The sequence below is a fragment of the Delphinus delphis genome, chromosome 20, assembly GCF_949987515.2.
Source record: "Delphinus delphis chromosome 20, mDelDel1.2, whole genome shotgun sequence".
Lineage (NCBI taxonomy): Eukaryota > Metazoa > Chordata > Mammalia > Artiodactyla > Delphinidae > Delphinus > Delphinus delphis.
In genome coordinates, this window is record NC_082702.1 from 218,165 (window position 1) to 239,323 (window position 21,159).

Genomic DNA, 21,159 nt, shown 5'->3' on the forward strand with positions numbered 1-21,159 from the left:
GCCTACCTCAAGAAACAAGAAAAATCTCAAATAAACAATCTAAACTTACACCTAAAGGAACTAGAGAAAGAAGAACAAAACCCAAAGTTAGTAGAAGGAAAGAAATCATAAAGATCAGAGCAGAAATAAATGAAATAGAAACAAAGAAAACAATAGCAAAGATCAATAAAACTAAAAGCTGGTTCTTTGAGAAGATAAACAAAAATGATAAACCTTTAGCCAGACTCAAGAAAAAGAGGGAGAGGACTCAAATCAATAAAATTAGAAATGAAAAAGGAAAAGTTGCAACAGACACCACAGAAATACAAAGCATCCTAAGAGACTACTACAACCAACTCTATGCCAATAAAATGGACAACCTGGAAGAAATGGACAAATTCTTAGAACCGTATAACCTTCATCAGGAAGAAATAGAGAATATGAACAGACCAATCACAAGTAATGAAATTGAAACTGTGATTCAAAATCTTTCAACAGGGCTTCCCTGGTGGCGCAGTGGTTGAGAATCTGCCTGCTAATGCAGGGGACACGGGTTCGAGCCCTGGTATGGGGGGATCCCACATGTCATGGAGCAACTAGGCCCGTGAGCCCCAACTACTGAGCCTGCGTGTCTGGAGCCTGTGCTCCACAACAAGAGAGGCCGCAATAGTGAGAGGCCCATGCGATGAAGAGTGGCCCCTGCTTGCCACAACTAGAGAAAACCCTCACACAGAAATGAAGACCCAACACAGCAAAAATAAATAAATAAGTTAATAAACTCCTATTCCCAACATCTAAAAAATAAAAAATCTTCCAACAAACAAAAGTCCAGAACCAGATGGCATCAGAGGTGAATTCTATCAAACATTTAGACAAGAGCTAACACCCAACCTTCTCAAACTCTTCAGAAATTTGCAGGGGAAGGAACACTCCCAAACTCATTATATGAGGCCACCATCACCCTGATACCAAAACCAGACAAAGATACTACAGAAAAAGAAAATTAGAGACCAATATCACTGATTAATATAGATGTAAAAATCCTCAACAAAATACTAGCAAGCAAAATTGAACAACACCTTAAAAGGATCATACACCATGATCAGGTGGGGTTTATCCCCGGGATGCAAGGCTTCTTCAATACACAAAAATCAATCAATGTGATACACCATATAAAAAAATTGTAGAATAAAAATATGATCATCTCAATAGATGCAGGAAAAGCTTTTGACAAAATTCAGCACCGATTTATGATATAAAAAAAGCTCTCCAGAAAGTGGGCACGGAGAGAACCTACCTCAACATAATAAAGGCCATATATGACAAACCCACAGCAAACATCATTCTCAATGGTGAAAAACTAAAAGCATTTCCTCTAAGATCAGGAAAAAGACAAGGATGTCCACTCTCACCACTATTACTCAACATAGTTTTGGAAGTCCTAGCCATGGCAATCAGAGAAGAAAAAGAGATAAAAGGAATACAAATTGTAAAAAAAGAAGTAAAATTGTCACTGTTTACAAGTGACACGGTACTCTACATAGTGAATCCTAAAGATGCCACCAGAAAACTACTAGAGCTAGTCAATGAATTTGGTAAAGTTGCAGGATACAAAATTAATGCACAGAAATCTCTTGCATTCCTATACACTAACAATGAAAGATCAGAAAGAGAAATTAAGGAAACAATCCCATTCACCATTGCAACAAAAAGAATAAAATACATAGGAATTAACCTACCTAAGGAGGTAAAAGACCTGTACTCAGAAAACTATAAAACACTGCTGAAAGAAATCAAAGATGATATAAACAGATGGAGGTATAAACCATGTTCTTGGATTAGAACAATCAATATTGTGAAAATGACTATACTACCCAAAGCAATCTACAGATTCAATGCAATCCCTGTCAAATTACCAGTGGCATTTTCTACAGAACTAGAACAAAAAAATCTTAAAACTTGTATGGAGACACAAAAGACCCCAGATAGCCAAAGCAGTCTTGAGGGAGATTAAAAGAGCTGGAGGAATCAGACTTCCTGACTTCAGACTATACTATAAAGCTACAGTAATCAAGACTATATGGTACTGGCACAAAAACAGAAATATAGATGAATGGAACAGGATAGAAGGCCCAGAGATAAACCTACGTATCTATGGCTAACTCATCTATGACAAAGGAGGCAAGGATATACAGTGGAGAAAAGACAGTCTCTTCAGTAAGTGGTGCTGGGAAAACTGGACAGCTACACATAAAAGAATGAAATTAGAACACTCCATAATACGATACACAAAAATAAACTCAAAATGTATTCGAGACCTAAATGTAAGACCAGACACTATAAAACTCTTAGAGGAAAACATAGACAGAACACTCTATGACATCAATCACAGCAAGATCCTTTTTGACCCACCTCCTAGAGAAATGGAAATAAAACCAAAAATAAACAAATGGGACCTAATGAAACTTCAAAGCTTTTGCACAGCAAAGGAAAACATAAACAAGACGAAAAGACAACCCTCAGAATGGGAGAAAATATTTGCAAATGAAGGAGCTGACAAAGGATTAATCTCCAAAATTTACAAGCAGCTCGTGTAGCTCAATATCACAAAAACAAACAACCCGATCCAAAAATGGGCAGAAGACCTAAATAGACATTTCTCCAAAGAAGACATACAGATTGCCAACAAACACATGAAAGCATGCTGAACATCACTAATCATTAGAGAAACGCAAATCAGAACTACAGTGAGGTATCACCTCCCAGCAGTCAGAATGGCAATCATCACAACATCTACAAACAATACATGCTGGAGAGGCATTTACTGGAGAAAAGGGAACGCTCTGGCACCGTTGCTGGGAATGTAAATTGCTGTAGCCACTAGGGATAACAGAATAGAGGTTCCTTAAAAAACTAAAAATAGAAGTACCACACGACCCGGCAATCCAACTACTGGGCATTTGCCCTGAGAAAACCATAATTCAAAAAGAGTCGTATACAACAATGTTCATTGCAGCTCTACTTACAATAGCCAGGACATGGAAGCAACCTAAGTGTCCATCGACAGATGAATGGATAAAGAAGATCTGGCACATATATACAATGGAATATTACTCAGCCATAAAAAGAAAGGAAACTGAGTTATTTGTAGTGAGGGGGATGGACTTAGAGTCTGTCCTACACAGTGAAGTAAGTCAGAAAGAGAAAAATAAATACCGTGTGCTAACAGAGATATATGGAATCTAAAGAAAAAAAGTTTATGAAGAACCTAGGGGCAGGACAGGATTAAGGACACAGACGTAGAGAAAGGACTTGAGGACACGGGGAGGAGGAAGGGTAAGCTGGGACAAAGTGAGAGAGTGGCATGGACATATATACATTACCTAATGTAACATCAATAGTTACTGGGAACAGCCATATAGCACAGGGAGATCAGCTCGGTGCTTTGTGACCACCTAAACGGGTGGGATACGGAGGGTGGGAGGGAGATGCAAGAGAGAGGGGATATGGTGATATATGTATAGGTATAGCTGATTCATTTTGTGATACAGCAGAAACTAACACACCATTGTAAAGCAATTATACTCCAATGAAGGTGTAAAAGGAAAAAAAAAGAAAAAGAAAGCCCAGAGATAAATCTACACACCTATGGTCAACTAATCTATGACAAAGGAGGCAAGACTATACAATGGAGAAAAGACAGTCTCTTCAATCAGTGGTGTTGGGAAAAATGGACACTTACATGTAAAAGAATGAAATTAGAACACCCCCTAACACCATACAGAAAAATAAATTCAAAATGGATTAGGGACCTTAATGTAAGACCGGACAGTATAAAACTCTTAGAGGAAAACAAAGGAAGAATACTCTGACATAAATCACAGCAAGATCATTTTTGATCCACCTCCTAGAGTAAGGCAATAAAAAAGAAAACTAAACAAAGGGGACCTAATGAAACATAAAAGCTTTTGCAAAGCAAACTACAAACAAGACGAAAAGACAACCCTCATAATGGGAGAAAATATTTGCAAACGAATCAATGGACAAAGGATTACTCTCCAATATATATAAACAGCTCATGCAGCTCAATATTAAAAAAACAAACAACCCAATACAAAAATGGGCAGAAGATCTAAATAGACATTTCTTCCAAGAAGACATAGAGATGGCCAAGGAGCACATGAAAAGCTGCTCTACATCACTAATTATTAGAGAAATGCAAATCAAAACTACAATGAGGTATCGCCTCACACCTGTTAGAATGGGCATCATCAGAAAGTCTACAAACAACAAATGCTGGAGAGGGTGTGGAGAAAAGGAACCCTCTTCCACTATTGGTGGGAATGTAAATTGATACACTCACTATGGAGAACAGTATGGAGGTTCCTTAAAAAACTAAAAATAGAATTACTATATGATCCAGCAATCTCACTACTGGGCATATACCCAGAGAAAACCATAAATCAAAAAGACACATTCACCACAATGTTCACTGCAGCACTATTTACAATAGCCAGGTCATGGAAGCAACCTAAATGCCCACAGACAGACGAATGGATAAAGATGTGGTACATACATAGAACGGACTATTAGCCATAAGAAGGAATGAAATTGGGTCATTTGTAGAGAAGTCGATGGATCTAGAGACTGTCATACAGAGTGAAGTAAGTCAGAAAGAGGAAAACAAATATTGTATATTAATGCATATATGTGGAACTTAGAAAAATGGTACAGATAAACCAGTTTTCAGGGCAGAAATAGAGACACAGATGTAGAGAACAAACGTATGGACACCAAGGGGGTAACGCCATGGCGGGGGGTGGGGGGGGATAAATTGGGAGACTGGGATTGACATGTATACACTTATATGTATAAAATAGATAACCAATAAGAACCTGCTGTATAAAAAAAATAAAATAAAATTTTTAAATTTTTAAAAATATATAAAATTTTAAAAATAAAACAGAAAATAAAGTTCTTCCCTTCCCATAGATGTATTTATATGAATGAATTATTTCCATGCTTATATCTATAAACACAAAAAAGAGCAATAAAACCTACCTTGAACCAAAAAAGAAAAAAAAAAACAGAACCCACCAGTTATACAGATGAAAACCCTATCAGGGCACTTGCTCCAGCAGTAAACAATTCTGAAGTTGGTCAGAGGTGGGGAATCGTCTCGCATGCAGCCAGCAGCCCCCCACCCCGCAAGGAGCGTCCTCATTGCAAGCCTGGGGGACCGTGCGGAGGCGTCTGCGAGTAAACGTGAGCTGAGCCCCAGGCCAGCTGCTGCTGAACTGTTCCCACCCTTCCCAGGTAAAACACCTGAATGTGTGCAAGGACTTGAAAGCCTACAGGAAGCCCCGTGCACAGGAAGGGCCGTGGAGCCACCCCAGCCACAGCACGCAGGCCGACTTGGTGTCTGCAGGCCAGCCAGGATGGTCCTGGCCCCGGGCGCTCTTCTGGAAGCTTTCCATTTCCCTGCCTGAGGTACCCCTCCTGTCCCGGCCCCCACTGCTTTTTTCCTTCCTCACCTCTGCCCGGGGAGAAATTCCAGCGGCAGGTATGGGTGACACATCCTCTTCTTTAGCAGGTGGCAGCCCGGCAACTCCTGCAGAAAGTCCAGCAGAGCCCCACTCACACCGGGCCACCCACAAAGCCGTGGCCACTCACTCCCTCCCACCAGCCCAGCCCCGACACTGCTGACGGGGCAGAGAATATGGCGTCAGGCACAGCTGCAGGGGCTCTTGCTGCCTGGGGCGGTTTATATTGACCTCAAACCAGGCACACCTGGGAAGGGCTGGCCGGCCGGGTCATGCTGCCCAGGTCAGCCAATCCTCGCCCATCACGGGCTCATAGCTGCAGAAAATGGGCCTTGCTGCACCGGCCAGGTCCAAGGAACAGGTGTGGGCTCCTGAGTCAGGATAGACAAGGGGCTGCAGCTCTGGCTTGTTTTCTAATTTTTTTTTTTTTTTTTTTTTTTTTTTTTGCGGTACGTGGGCCTCTCACTGCTGTGGCCTCTCCCATTGCGGAGTACAGGCTCCGGACGTGCAGGCTCAGCAGCCATGGCTCACGGGCCCAGCCGCTCCGCGGCATGTGGGATCCTCCCGGACCGGGGCACGAACCCGTGTACCCTGCATCGGCAGGCGGACTCTCAACCACTGCGCCACCAGGGAAGTTCTGTTTTCTAATCATTTTATCTGGTCCATGAGTGGGAGACAACTTTAAGAAGACCCTCTCGTAATGAGAGGAACCCAGGAGTCAGGGAGAGGAGGGGTGGTGGGTGGAGACAGAGGCCTGGTGCCCCGGCGGCACTGGAAGCCTCTGGAAGACGCGGTGGAGGGAGGCCACACAGAGTGAAGCCCAGGGTCACAGACCTGTCCAGGAGCTGCTGTTTGTTAGTTCAGGTCCTGCTCTGAGGTGCTCAGGGTCAGCTCTGACCAACAGGTGAGTTGGGGGTGCTCTGCAACGAGGGCTATGTGCACGGTTCCTGCGTGCACAGCCCTGCCGGGTGCCTGCCCAGGCGAGCTCTGTATCCTGGGAGGGGCCTGACCGCGAGAGCCCCATGGGCTGCTGGGTACCTGCTCAGGTGAGCTCCATATCCTGGGAGGGGGCTGTCCACGAGAGCCCCGTGGGCTGCTGGGTACCTGCTCAGGTGAGCTCCATATCCTGGGAGGGGGCTGTCCACGAGAGCCCCGTGGGCTGCTGGGTACCTGCTCAGGTGAGCTCCATATCCTGGGAGGGGCATGTCCACGAGAGTCCCGTGGGCTGCTGGGTACATGCCCAGGTGAGCTCCATATCCTGGGAGGGGCCTGTCCACGAGAGCCCCGTGCACTGGGAGGGGGGTATGAACAAGCCCCCTCTCTCTGCAGCTGGCACAGAGTTGCTTAGGGTGTAGATTAAAATCAGCCGAGGGCAGAGGTCAGGAGCAGCATCGGGGGTCCCTTGGGTGTGGCCACCCAGGGAAGCCCTCCTGAATCCTGAGGTGCAGGGTTTTTTGGGGTCGGTCATGTCGACATGAGGACCACCATGTGCCCGACCTCGGCCTCCAGCCCCCGGGAAAGGAAGCCCCACTGTGTATCATGCCGTCAGCACAGACCAGCCTGGAGCGAGGCCCATGGAGCACGGACACTCCCGTCAGACTCAAGGTGACCTCTGGAGCCAGGACAGAGGCCCGGCCTCTCTGTGGGCAGGTGAACCCGCACCACACAGGCTGGTGCAATGCCCGTTCCGTGGGGTCAGCATGGGTGCACGCGGGTGAGCCAGTGTCCCTGTGCCTCAGCCTGTGACCGCTGACCACACTGTCCTGCTCTGCTCACAAGAGCGAGGCCAATGGAGGGACAACGGGGGTGGGAACAAAGCCGGGTCACAGTCAGGTGAGAAAGGGTCCAGGGAGCGAGAACCCGGCTGCTCTTGCCTAGTGCGCCGAGAGCTGACGTCCGCCCTGTAGTCAGTCAGTCGTCTCCCCATATCCTGAGATAGGGCTGCCTTTCCTGCACCCTGGGACAGGGTCATGCCTGTGTATACAGCAGGATACACAGCGGTACCTGCTGCAAGCCCGATGCCTGCCCTCGCCACGTAGTTGGGGCTTGGTGACAGGGGACATCCCGACAGCACATGGGGCCGACCCCGGGGAGGATGTTGGGGCGAAGCGTTTGGGAGCGTCTGGAGGGAACACTCACCTGTCAGCACAGGGGGACTGAGGACACCGACCAAGGGGGGCAGGCGGGGAGCCCAGGGAGGGTCCTGGGTCATCCCCGAGGCTGGAGAAGGGGTGGTAGCTGCGGGAGATGGCGGCTGGGACGAAGAGCTTACCACCCGACAGGAGATAGGCCAGCCGGGGCAGCAGGGGGAGGTGAACACTGTGCCCGACAGAAGGACGGAGAGACCAGCAGGCCCAGCCGTGGGCGTGGGTATCCGGGCTGCTCTTTGTTGGCCCGAACCCGAAGGGCCCCCAGCGGCCCGGAGCCCGGCTCCGCCCCCAGCGCCCGGGGCCCGGCTCCGCGCCCGGAGCCCGGCTCCGCCCCCAGCGCCCGGGGCCCGGCTCCGCCCCCAGCGCCCGGGGCCCGGCTCCGCCCCCAGCGCCCGGGGACTGGGTCCCGCTCCGGCCCCAGCGCCCGGGGCCCGGTTCCGCGCCCAGCACCGCTGGAAATCACCCCGTGTCCAGCCAGACCCCAGCCAGGAAGAGAAGACCCGTGTACAGCCTTAACGTGATTAATATGCCCAGAAGTGTCCTTTAAAGTCAATCTCTCCTCTGGCTCTGATTCTACACTGAACGGTGCAGATAGCCAAGCAGGGGCAGACCAGCATCCCTGGTCAGGTACACCCACAGTGGCCACCCCCAGGAGAGCCTAGAGCTACGGGTACCCACGATGGCCCAAGAGGTCCAGCCAGCAGGGAGTGCTTGCTTTGTGCATGGGATCAGAGGTCGGCTCTGGGCATACCTCAGTCAGGTGTACACCGGGGTGTATGGACAGCAGATGGGAGATGTGAGGGCACCTGGGCTCCCCAGCAAAACCTTCAGGCCAAATTTAGCCCCCAACCAATCTCCCGGGCTAGCCCGCCCACCCCCTGCCCCCCACCTCCTGCAGAAGGAAGGCAGGCTCAGGGAAGGCTTCCTCTAACAGGGCCCCTTGGCTGGAGACAGGGACCACTCACCTGAGGACCCGTGCGTCCTGCAGTAAGGCCAACGCTACCCCAAAACCCACATCCTTACCCCTCCTTCTGTGGGGCATCGTGTGCCTCCCAGTCTTCCCACATGGCATCCGGGGCCTTGTCTCCAAATGCCACCACTGCCTGGAATGAGCCCGTGTCCACGGGAAGAAGAGTCAAAGGGGCATGGCAGGAGTCAAACGGAAACTGGTGGAGAGAGGGAGCAGCAGAGGAGAGAGACAAGAAGAGAGGGAGAGTTAACAGCAGGCCTGCAGCCGGGCCTGCAGCCGGGAGGACGCCCGCGCCGGGGCCGGGGAGCCTGGCGAATGTGCTGCCTCACCAGCTCACCCACAACGGGATGTAGTCTCTCCTCCCGGGCCCCCTCCCCCCCGGCCAGTCAGCAGGGGCACAGCATCATTTCAGAGGACAGAACAGGATGACAAGACGCATCCAGTGTCCCGGGAGAACAGAGATGGGAGGTGTGTGGCCGGACACTCCTCCCACCCAGGCCCACTCTCTGGATCCCTGAGTCTCTTTGGGTGCTCATCCGGGGTCAGCCTTTGCCGCCTGCAGGTCCTGAAGCCCAGCTGAAGGGTGAGCGGGCCATAAAACAAGCAGAACCCCTCTCTGAACCCCTCTCAGCTCCGTGAGCCCCAGCTCTGAATACAGGAAGAGCTCAGCGTAGTGAGCAAGGTGGCAGGAATACCGTGCCAGGGGTGCTACCCGGTGATTCCGGCTTCCTCATGGGCTTCCACTAGGAAACCGAGGATGCACTGCTCCAAAAGGGCCCAGGATGCAATAAAGTCACTTGAGAATTCATCAAGGCTTCTAAAACCATGTATTTGAGAAGTTCACTTGAGACACTAAATTATCTGCTGACAGAAAAACATTTGAGGGATTAATATAATGAAATGGAAACATGCAGACCAGTGTCACTTCCATGTGAAAGATGGGGAGGGAGGACCCCCTCTCCCCAACAAAGTCCGGAGGCCTCAGAACTCCCAACACCCCCTCCCCCTCAACACACACTATTTGGGGCCTCTCTTCTCCTTGAAGAGCTCCCGATAGCAGCTGATCACGTTGTTCACGCCCCGGCAGACGCGGAGGCTGCGCTCCAGGTTGGGATCGTTGTCCCTGACGATCTGCAGGCCAGCATCGAAATGTGCTAGGGCCTTGGCCAGGTACCTGGCCGTGAGCTGGCGGGAAGCCGTCGAGCTGTCCTCACCCTCCTCCCCGGCTGCCAGCTCCTGCTCCAGCCCCACCAGCTCCTCGTTGGACAGGTCTGCGCCCTGGCTCTGCAGCAGCTCAGCCACATCCGCCTCTGCCACCTCCCCGAAACCCAAGCCGTGCGCCAGCGCCACGACGTCCCGCCTGATCTGCGGGAGGGCCTCCCCGGGTCGGGGGCTGGCGTCGTGCTGGAGGCACTCGGGCCACAGCTTCCTCCAACCCCGGTTCAACGTCGCGGGCGGAACCTCCTCCCAGGACTCGAAGATGTTGTGCACAGCGTCCAGGATGCTATAGTCCCGCCAGAAGTCCGAGGCCGCTGACCGCTCGCCAGCGCCTCCCGCCCTCGCCGCCAAGAGGCGGAAGACCCTCCGCAGGTAGCAGGCCTTGAACGTGGCGACCACGTCCTGGGTCATGGGCTGGATGAGGGCCGTGGTGTCCTTGGGCAGGTACTCCACGCGCACGTGGTCGGAGAGGTCGTCCAGGTTCCCTGGGCGGCCAGGAGTGCTGTCCAGGACGAGCAGAGCTTTATACGGGAGCCCGTGCCGGGCGCAGTACCTCTCCACAGCGGGGCAGAAGAAGTGCACGAACCACTCCTGGAAGAGGCTCACAGTGACCCAGGCCTTCCTGTGCGAGCGCCACAGCACGGGCAGGTTGGGCTTGGAGAAGCCCCGGAGGGCGCGCGGGTTCTCTGAGGGGTACACCAGCAGCGGCTTCAGCTTGAAGTCGCCGGCGGCGTTGCTGCCGAGCAGCAGGGTCAGGAGATCTTGGGCGGCTGTGAACCCGGGGCCTGGCTTCTCCGCCATGGAAGGGCCCGTCCTGCCCGGCAGCCGCCTCCAGAAGAGCCGGGTCTCGTCCACGTTGAACACCTGCCGGGCCGTGTAGCCGCCCTCCTGGATCACCCTCCGCAGCAGCGCCGGATACCTGCGCGCAGCCTCTGCGTCTGCGCGCGCCGCCTCGCCTCCGGCCCCGAGGCTGCGCAGCCCGTGCCGCGCCTTGAAGCGCGCGAACCAGCCGCGGCTGGCGCCGAAAGTCTCCGCCTCGGAGCCCTCACCCTGCGCCCGCTTGAGCTCCTCAAACAGGCTGCGGGCCTTCTCCTGGACGAGCACCACGCTGACCGGCACGTCACGCCGGTTCTGGTCCTCGATCCACACGCTCAGCAGCCGCTCCATGTTCTCCATCACCAGGCTGCGGCTGCGCGTCAGCTTACAGGCCGCGTGCGGGGTGGCCGCCTGGGAACTCGCTCGGATCTTGTCCTTGTTGTCACGAATGGTGGCCACAGTGGAGGTGGAGAGACCCAGTGCCCTCCCGATTCGGCTGAGCTTCTCTCCGGCTTCGAAGCGCCGCAGTACCTCCAGCTTCACCTGCAGGTTGATGGCCTTTCGGTCCCGCTTGGCACTTGGGCGCTGGCCCGCCCTCGGCGGCCTCTTCAGGGGGGGCTTCGGGCCCGCATCACTCTCTCCGGACACCACAACAGAATATTTATGTTCCCGCCCTGAGCCCGCTGATTTCAGGGCCGCTGCCGCCCCAGCCCTGACCCGCTGTAAAATGGGGAGACAACGTTTACCGGTGGGAAGTGCTGACGGGCCTGGGTAAAACCCTTAGAGGTCCCTGACTAGTCTCTCTCTTTAGGTGGGAGATTCGGGGCCACATCCGGCCACTCGATGAGTCTGGCCCCGTGGACTAAATAAACTCCACCCCCAGGATTGCAGCAAGCCTCTGAAAACCCTCTGCCACTTTCCTTCCACTCTTCCACTTTTTTCTGAAAACCCTCTACCACTTTTCCCCGCTGACACCACCATCCCCGGTCACCTACTCGCCGGCCTCCTGAAGCATCCAGGGTGGCGTAATACACCACAAACTGATGTCAGACCAAATACAGAACCCAGAAATTACCAGCACGTCATAGCCGGGCCCAGGGACGGGCATCCACAGTGCATAAACCTCAGCTCAGAGCTTGGTGGCAACCCGGGAAAGCAGAGGAACGAGCTGTCCATGGAGCCAACACGCTTCATGGCCCCGAGCTCGCAAGACCTTGAGCAATGTCATTAATTAAGGGTGTCAGGACTCAAGGTTTTTGTTTTGTTTGTGTGTTGTTTTGATTTTTTGGTTGGTCTGGCCAAGCCGCGCGGCATGGGGGATCTTAGCTCTCCAGCCAGGGATCGGACCCGTGCCCCCTGCCGTGGAAGAGCGGAGTCCTAACCACTGGACCACCAGGGGAGTCCCTGTTTTTGGTTTTTTTAATGAAGGAAATACTTGTGCAGGGTTCAATTACCCAGACGGGCTCCTGGAGAACCCGGCGAGGGGCAGGCCTGCCTCCAGCCCTGGGGCCCCGAGGTGGCCAAGGAGACCCACTTCCCAGTGTCCTTCCACAGGGGGGTGGGCCAAGCACCTTGTTTCTTCCAGGAGCAGCATCTCTCAGAGCCCAGCTCTACACTCCCGACTGGTGATGGGAGTTTGACAGTAAAGCAGCCCTGGGTGTTCTCTGAGAGTTGCCGGCAGGACACCGGCTGAGCCGGACTTGGGCAGATCTAGGCAGGGCCACCGCAGGCGTTCCCAGGCCTCGCAGTGTCTCAGGAAGACCAGGAATGGCAGTCAAGGGTGGGAAAGGTCAGGGTGTGGTCCACTCTCCCCCCTCACCTGGCAGGAGACCCCAGCCATGCTCCTTGGCTGGTCTGCCCTCCTTCCCACGTGTGAGCAAGTCCCTCTGTCCTCCTGGGGAAGCCCCCTGGGTTACCCACCAGGATCAAAGACATGCAGGCACCCCGTGACACAGAGATAAGCTTTGGTCCCTGTGTCTTGAGGCCACCCAGAGGACAGGCAGGCCCAGGGGCAGAAGAGCCAGAGGGGCAGCAGCCAAGATGAGGGTGTGTGTTCTGGGATGAGAAACCAACAGCGGCCCACATTCCCTAGCGGGGCTGGGCACATGACTCCAAGATAGCCACTAAAAAGAAAGGCTGGAGCTGCCTGTGCCACTGGAAGGGACCTCAACACAAGACAAAGTGAAATCAGTGAGGTGCAGAGCGTTAATGGGCTTCCTTTGGAAATGTCTGTGTGCCCCGTTCATACACACGCCCATGTGTGTGAATTGCACGTGTGTACAGGAAAGAGGAAGGGTGTACGATGGGTGGCAGTGGCCATTTCCAGAGAGGAAGACTGGCTGTGGGGTTTCAACGTTATGTGCTTCTCTTAAGGTTTGAATTACTTTATAATGCATATACATGTTTTATATACATTTAAAATTTTTCTTTAAAATGGGAGGATAAATAATGACTGCTGTATTTCTATCTCTGTGCAAGAGAGACTACAACTACAGTAAGTCCCCTACGTATGAACGAGTTCCGTTCTAAGAGCACGTTTGTAAGTCCAATGTGTTCGTAAGTCCAACGACGTTAGCCTAGGTACCCAACTTACACAATCGGCTATACAGTACTGTACTGGAATAGGTTTATAATACTTTTCACACGAATAATACATAAATAACAAACAAACACAAAAAATAAAGAAAACATTTTTAATCTTACAGTACAGTACCTTGAAAAGTACCGTAGTACAGTACAACAGCTGGCATCCAGGGGCTGGCATCAAGGGAACAGGCAAGAAGAGTTACTGACTGGAGGAGGAAGAGGAGGTGGGAGATGGTAGGGCTGAAGGATCGTCAGCAGTAGGAGACGGAGGGCAAGCTGCAATTTCACTCACGCCTGACGTGGATGGCACAGGCTCTGGTTCCTTGCTGGATTTAATTCTATCCACCCTCTTGTAAAAACGATCCAGTGATGTCTGCGTAGTAGCTCTTTTTTTCTCGTCATAGATGACACGGTAGCACTGGATTGCATTCTGAACGGCTGCTGCAACCTTCGTGTACCGTTCTACATTCGGGTCCTGTGCCTCAAACACCAACAGCGCCTCCTCAAATAAAGAAAACCCCCTTGCCATTTCCTGCGTCGTGAATCTCTTCGGTTCTTCAGTTACTTCTTCTTCCTCCTGTCCCTCTTCATCCTTTCTCTGGGCCTCCAATTCCATCAGGTCTTCATTAGTGAGCTCCTCATGTTGCACAGCAAGGAGTTCAATGAAGTCGTCCTCTTGCAGATCTAGCTCCAGCTTCTCGCTGAGGGTCACTAAGTTGCTGAAGACCTCTTTGGACTCCTCATCCACCTTCTCAAATCCACGAAAATCGTGAACAAACTTCGGGCAAAGGTTCTTCCAAACCCCATTCATGGTGACGGCCGTAACCTCACTCCAGGCAAAGTCAATGTTTTTTATGGCCTTGTAGATGTTATAGTCCTTCCAAAATTGTCGCAAGGTTGTTCCTGATTCGTCACTCGCCTTTACTGCCTGACGAAAAGTGTGACGTAAGTAATATTTCTTGAAAGTCGCTATAACTCCCTGGTCCATAGGTTGGATGAGCGCCGTAGTATTCAGTGGCAGATGCACTACTTTGACGTTGGGATGAAAGTCGTCCATGAATGGGGGGTGGCCCGGAGCATTGTCAAGCAGCAAAAGAATGTTGAATGGGACGTCCTTCTCCAAGCAATATTTCTCTACCTCCGGGATAAAGTGGTGGAAAAACCAGTCCTGGAAAATGGCCTGTGTAACCCAGGCTTTGGGGTTACTCTTCCACACAACAGGAAGAGAGCCCTTGGCTATGTTTTTAAGGGCTCTTGGGTTCTCTGAGTGATAAACTAACAGAGGCTTCAGCTTCATATCACCGGAAGCATTGCCACCAAACAACAGCGTGAGCCTATCCTTTGATGCTTTATAGCCCGGCATCAACTTTTCCTCCTTACTGATGTAACTTCGGTCCGGCATCCTCTTCCAGTACAGTCCTGTCTCGTCCACATTAAACACCTGCTCGGGTAAATACGCGCCTTCATCGATAATTTCTCGAAGCGTTTCAGGAAATTCCCGGGCAGCTATTGTATCTGTACTCGCTGCCTTGTCACTCACTTTTACGTTGTGAAGTTTGGCTCTAGCCTTGAACCGGTGAACCCAGCTACGGCTGGCATTAAAAGATTTGCCCTCTGATTCTTCGCCGTGTTTCTTCTTCAAGTCTTCATAAAGGCTCTTGGCTTTCTCTTGAATCAGCATTAAGCTGAGTGGGACTCGACGCTGACGCTGATCCTGCATCCACACACTGAGAAGTTTCTCCATCTCCTCCATCACTTTTCCACGCTTCTTTGTTATTATTGTGGACGTCATCGGCATAGCAGACTTCACATGTTCCATGATCTTGTCCTTGTTCTTTACGATTGAGCCGATGGTTGAACGATTCAGGTTATAAGAATGAGCGACGTCTACCATCTTTTCGCCTCGCTCCACTCTCTCAATTATTTTCACTTTCGTTTCCATCGTTATCGCGTGGCGCTTCTTAGCGGTACCCGCTACATCACCGCCGCTTTTACGCTTGCTTCCGGACATCCTGGGCTTGAAATAAAGATACTGCACTACTGTACTCTATACAGGACTGTAAAGCACACAAAAGCACAGCCACTTGTAGAGGATGCACGCACGTGACAATGTACGCCAGACACGTGAACTAACTTACGTGATTGGACATGCGAACGCATGTTCGCATCTTTGAAAGTTCGTAACTTGGAGGTTTGTGTGTAGGGGACTTACTGTACTCTGTATTCAAATGGTGTGAGAGCCTGGGGAGGCCCCATCCTCAGACCCAGGAGCTGGGAGAGGGTGATGGGCAGGTCCTGAGCCCAGCCTGAGGGCGAGGGGGGGTGGGGGTGGGGGCTGGGCACAGTTGCTGAATGTGACCCTCCACGGCCTGGGGTGAAGGGGGGGTGGGAGGCGGGCTGGGTCCCGCAGGATGTGGCATCTCTGACTTTGGAGGACTCACAGCTCACCTGAGCTCCATCCGTGAAGGGCTTGGCCGGCTCTGCCAGGTCTCCAAACCGTTGGTCCTCGGGAGGGGCCTGGGCCAGGGCTGAGGGGAAAGAGCAGCGTTAGTGTCTGCAGGCCCACCCTGGGGACAAAGGGGTGAGGCACCCAAGCCCATTAATCAATCCGGAGGTCAACATGTCCTACTGGCCAGACACTCTGAGCCAGATGACACACCGCTTGCCCTCTGATTCACAGAGAACACCGTACCCTGGCTGACAGGCAGCCCCTTCCGATGCACACACACATACGTACCTCAAGAACACACCCAAGGCCCCTGAAACCCAAGTCACTGAAACACCAAGGAGATAGTCATTAGAAGCTTCCTTCAGCTGCAGCTGGGTGGTCAGTAAAGGGCTGACTCAGCAGGCCTGAGCTGTCCAAACCCTCCACACTCCAAACGAAAGTCTGGCCCTTGACCTGCTCCTGGGAGGAGACCTCTAAGCCCTTGGAAGATTCTGCCTGATAAGAACATCTTTGTTTACCTAAGTTCTTGGGTCACACAGATAGTTCATGCTAACAATGTGACATGGTAGTAACCCTGGGCCACACTGTACAGGTCTGACCTCTGGCGGGAGTTCAGGCTGAGTAACTAAGGTCAGTCATGTTCCATAACTCGGTGACTGACCCCCAGTAAAAATCCTGGACGTCACTGCAGGCGAGCCCCCCAGTGGCAGCATCCTGTGCGTGTCGTCGCACATCACTGCTGTGGGAATTAAGCACGACCCACACGACTCCCACAGGAAAGGACACCCGGAATCTCGTGCCTGGTATCTCCCAGACTAGGCACCTTTTTCCACCGCTGACTTTAATCTGTATCCTTCACTGTAATAAACTACAACCACGAATATAATAGCCTTGTTGAATTCTGTGACTCCTAGCAAATCACTTGAGGCTAAGGGGGGTCTTTGGGACCCCCGAACACACAGCAACAGTGACAGCCAAGGAAGAGCTTGGGACATCATTCTGGTCTCCCTGATAGCATCAGAGCAGTCATCTCCAAAACCACCCAGAGAAAGCCAGGGCCGGGCCCTACCCTCTCCCATGTGGGGACATCGAAGGGGCCAGCAACAGGCTGAGAGCAGGTAAGGGTACGGAGCAAAGGCAGGAGTTTTCGTGTAAACGTGAGACCATGCGGCTTCAGGACTGAGTGGACATAACCATGCATGCCCCAGAGGATCCTCGAGAGCACCAGGCCTAAGTCCGTTCAGTGCCAGCGGCTGCTTTGCCAACGTCCACACTCTTACAATGCAAAATCTCTTTTAACAGTGTGCATCACCTAAGCATCCGTTCCGTGGGAAGCTGGGAACTGGTACAGTTCCCTAAGAACAGTCCCCTAAGACGACAAACGCTGCCCATGGCTCAGAGAACAGCCCAGCACGACAGCGAGACACCCTGGGAGGACTGTGGACCCATGCGTACAAGGTGTCTCACCTGCACCTCACGTTCATGCCTGGGTGAAAACCAGTCGTGCATTATCAAGGGTTTCTTTAGCAGCAGCTAGATCCAGTTTGCAGTTTTTCCAACATGTGCAGAACCAGCTGCATGCTGTCCCCCTGGGAGACCCCAGCACCATCCAGCAGCAGCCCCACCTCCCAGCCCCTCCTTTGAGTCTCTAACTGTCATAATTCCGACCTCTTCCCGGAGCGGACACAGTTCCCTGCAGTTCCTACCGCCATGACACCTTAGAGTTCTTTCTGTACTTTTTCACTCCTTCAATGCCTAGGTTACACTCTCTACATTAAATCCCCTCTCTTAAAACAAGTGGTGTGTTAGCAGTTCCTCAAAAGGCCAGAGTTACCGTGTGATCCAGCAATTCCACTCCTAGGTATATAACCAAGAGAATAAAGTATACGTAAGTTCACGTCAGCATTAATCGTAACAGCCAAAAGGTACAAACAACCCAAATAACCGTAACAGATAAATGAATACACAGAATGTGGTATAACCACACAACGGAATATGACTAGGCATAAAGATGCGTGACGTACTACACTGTGGATGAGCGCTGGAAACATGACGCTCGATGGAAGCAACCCATCATAAAAAGCCATGTATGACTCCAGGAAACGTATGATACCATTTAATAAAACGTCCAGAATAAGAAAGTGTACAGAGACACAAAGTAGGTTGCTGGCTGCCAAGGCACTAGGAAAGGGAAGAATGGGGAGTAGCTGCTGGCGGGTACGGAGTTTATTTGAAGGCGATGACATTAGACATGGGTGCTGGTTGTACAAACCTGTGACTATACTAAAACCCACTAAGTGTACAATTTTTTGCTTATGTGGCTTAGAGCCTAATAAAGCTGGGTTTTTGTTTGCTTGTTTAAGTGCTATGGTTTCCACCCCTCGATACAAGGGGCCAAGCAGGCAAAAGGAACTGCACAAATACACGAGTAAATAAGTAAACACACGCCAGGGTGGACCGAGGTGGTAACCAACCATCTCTCCTCCCTGCTGCACGGCTGTCACCTCCTCACAGGTGCGGAAGCACACGTCCAAGGTGAAGACATCACACAGCACGAACTGCGAAGCCACCCCTGGCCGGGCCGACCTCTGTGCCCACCTCCTCTTGCCTCCACCCCCTCTAGAGAAAGAAACACACCCTACTTGTGACTGGAGGTCTCACTGTCCCAACTCTCAAACCAGACTGGGCTCCAACAGGCCAAGGACCTTGCCTCTCTCCCTTCCCTGCTGGACCCACAGGGCCTGCCACATGGCACGCACTCCGTGACTTTGTCAGGAAGGAGAAAAGGAAGAGAAAGAAGGCCAGTGCACCTGAGCAGGGGAAATGCTACACCAACCCCAGGCTCACACCTCTGGGAGGCTAAGAGTCTAGAAGAGTCTCCAAACATGTCACAGCTTCTGAGTCTTCTTCCCAGAGATGAGGACACAGGGCCTGGGCAGAGCGGGCAGGCACTCAGGACCCGGCGTCATGAGTTGTGTCCCCCTGCACTTTCCCTGCCCCCAAGCCCAGTCCCCCGTGGCTCACCAGTCTCCTGCAACATCTGAGCGAGGTCCTCCACGAGTGCCACAGCCTCCTCGCCACTCTCGGGGCACTGGGACTCCACCCAGACCCGGGTGTCAGGTGGCAGCACGCCCAGGAACTGCTCCAGCACCAGCAGCTCCAGCATCTGCTCCTTGGAGTGCACCTCGGGCCGCAGCCACTGGCGGCACAGCTCCCGGAGCCGGGCCAGCGCCTCGCGGGGCCCTGCTGCCTCCTCATAGCGGAAGCTCCGGAAGCACTGCCGGGGGTCCCTACCAAGCCCAGGCAACAGGGTTTGGGGCTGAGGCTTGAAGAACGGTTCAGGATCCCACAGGGCGGCCTCATCCTCCTCCATCTTGATGATCACGAGCTCTTCCTGACCGATGGGTGCTGGGTCGGCTGCCATGGCGAAACCTGGGGAAGCTGGCCTCTCTGCCTTCACTCAGGCCACACACACCGTCTTCCTGGGACACACACCCAACCAATCAGGGCCATGGGCCACCCACACCCCTCCACCGACTCATAGCCTGCAAGGTCACTTGCTGTGGTGGAAACTGTCCCCACACCTGGCCAGCTGACAACCTGGCAAGGGGACACCTCCAGCCTCGACCTCCCTATCTGTGCCCTCAAGAGGATGCCTCACACTGGGAATCTGGTTAGGACAGTGAGGGAGCGCTTCCTGCAGAGAAGCCTTCAGGAGTTCAGGCCAGACTGGGCCAGTAGGAGGGCTGCTCCTGGGGATGGGACGTGGACGTGTCCAGTGTCTCAGGGGTGGAGAGAACCCCATCAGCAGCCAAGCAGAGGTGCTGGCGGGAACTAGCAGAGACTCAGTGCCCAGGGAGGGTCCGTGCAAGTGAAGGATGCAGTCTGTGGGGCACTAGAAAGAGTGATGTGGGGGACAGGCTGGAAGGCCAAGATGGTAGTGGGGACGGCTGCAGTGCAGCCGCACAGGGAGAGCAAGAGCTGGTTCCTACACTGGAAGGACTTCCTTCCCTCATGGCACAATCCTATGGGGCCTGAGAGGCTCGGTCCAACTCAACTAGGCAAGGTCAACAATGGACAGTGAGAGAGACGTCCACGCTACAGTGCTAAACAAGAAAGTAAGCTGTGGTCCTCCTCAACTGACATGATCCCACTAATGTTAAAATTTCAAAACAAAAAACAGGAGCTACTGCTACAAGTGTTCAGAAAAGGATCCTGAAAACCAGCAACGCCTCAGCTGGCAATTCTGGAGAAAGGAACCGGGGGAGGACATCTGCTTTTTCTTTTGTAATGTCTGCAGAGCACCTGAATTTTTCTGCCAACGGCCATTTGCTACCACTGTAACTTCAGAAAAGAACACAGATTGGGACTTCTTCCCTGATGGTCCAGTGGTTAAGAATCTGCCTTCCAATGCAAGGGGTGTGGGTTCAATGCCCCGTCCGGGAACTAAGAACCCACATGCCGCGGGACAATTAAGCCTGCGCGCCACAACTACTGAGCATGCGAGTCGCAACTAGAGAGAAGCCCGCGCGCAATGAGAAGCCCACGCGCCGCAATGAAGATCTCGCGTGCCGCAACTGAGACCCGACACAGCCAAAAAAAAAAAAATAAGTATTTAAGAAAAAAGAACACAGATCATTTTCAATGCCAATGCACGTCTTTAAAGCATTGGTCAGGGCTCCCCTGAACCAGGCCGCCCCATCCAACAGCCCCCAACCCCCGGCTCTCACCCCCAAGTACCCTGAGATGACAGCTAAAGTGGAGGACGGTCTACGTAGCGGAATCAGCAAATGCGAAGGCTGTGTGGCCTGGGCGAACTTGCACAGCCTTCGGCCAGGGAAGGATCTGGATTTAATCCCCCTGTGCGGGGAGCGTCCCCCCACCCCGCCCGCACTCTCACTTTATAGAGGGACGCACGCAGGTGCAGCAGGAGCAAAGAGGTGGTCTGAGCTGCAGAAATCCAGGAAGACTTTCCAGGGGAGGTGAGTTTAGGGGGAGCTGGGTGGAATGGTGGACAGAAGCCCAGGAATTCCGCCGAGAAAGGGACTAGCGCGGGTGCACGTGCACGACCCCCGAGGCGTGGCGAGAGCCCAGCTCGGCCCAGAATCACTTCCGGTGCAGGCCCAGCCCCGCCGGACTCCATGTCCCAGCAGCCCACGCGCCGCCCTTCCCCGTGGACTCACCGGAGTCCTCGGAAAGCAGCTGGTGTTCCCCCGCCCCCCTTCTCCTGCCGCCCTCTGGCCAGCTGCACACCCTACCCCGGGCTTTTCCGAAGCCTCCACCGCGTCGCGCCCAGACTCACCGCCCCAGGAAGCCAGGCGGACGGCGTCAAACGACACCGTGCTGGAACAAAGACCAACCACCCTGGGGCCCCAGGACCACGAGCTTCCGTCCGTCCCAAGGACTACTTCCGGTGCCTTGTGCCCACCCCGCCCCTTCCCTCCCTTC

General features: G+C 52.7%; 1 protein-coding gene and 1 long non-coding RNA gene across 2 annotated transcripts in view; both read right to left on the reverse strand.

Moving 5' to 3' along the window:
* The window catches only part of LOC132417157 (uncharacterized), a 79,365-nt gene extending 71,472 nt beyond the window's left edge, over positions 1-7,893 (reverse strand). The window contains exons 1-2 of the long non-coding RNA XR_009517764.1: positions 7,662-7,893; positions 5,514-5,590 (exon numbers count right to left, since the gene is read on the reverse strand). This is a non-coding gene — a long non-coding RNA (uncharacterized lncRNA). The remainder of the gene's footprint in view (positions 1-5,513; positions 5,591-7,661) is intronic.
* Positions 7,894-9,659: 1,766 nt separating this feature from the next.
* Positions 9,660-21,101, reverse strand: LOC132416910 (tigger transposable element-derived protein 1-like). The gene is made up of 4 exons (XM_069540251.1): positions 21,014-21,101; positions 18,736-19,193; positions 15,711-15,790; positions 9,660-11,396 (listed from the first exon to the last, which is right to left on the reverse strand). The coding sequence occupies exons 2-4, from the start codon at positions 19,133-19,135 to the stop codon at positions 9,660-9,662; spliced, it is 2,217 nt and encodes a 738-aa protein (XP_069396352.1). The 5' UTR covers positions 19,136-19,193; positions 21,014-21,101.
* Positions 21,102-21,159: the final 58 nt, after the last annotated feature.

Excerpts from the sequence above, each read along its gene's own strand:
- LOC132416910 (XM_069540251.1), bottom strand. The coding sequence starts at position 19,135 with ATGGCAGCCGACCCAGCACCCATCGGTCAGGAAGAGCTCGTGATCATC. Across the intron at positions 15,791-18,735 it reads TCAGATGTTGCAGGAGACTG|CCCTGGCCCAGGCCCCTCCC; the intron begins GTGAGCCACGGG and ends CTTTCCCCTCAG. Across the intron at positions 11,397-15,710 it reads CCTTCACGGATGGAGCTCAG|CGGGTCAGGGCTGGGGCGGC; the intron begins GTGAGCTGTGAG and ends CCCATTTTACAG.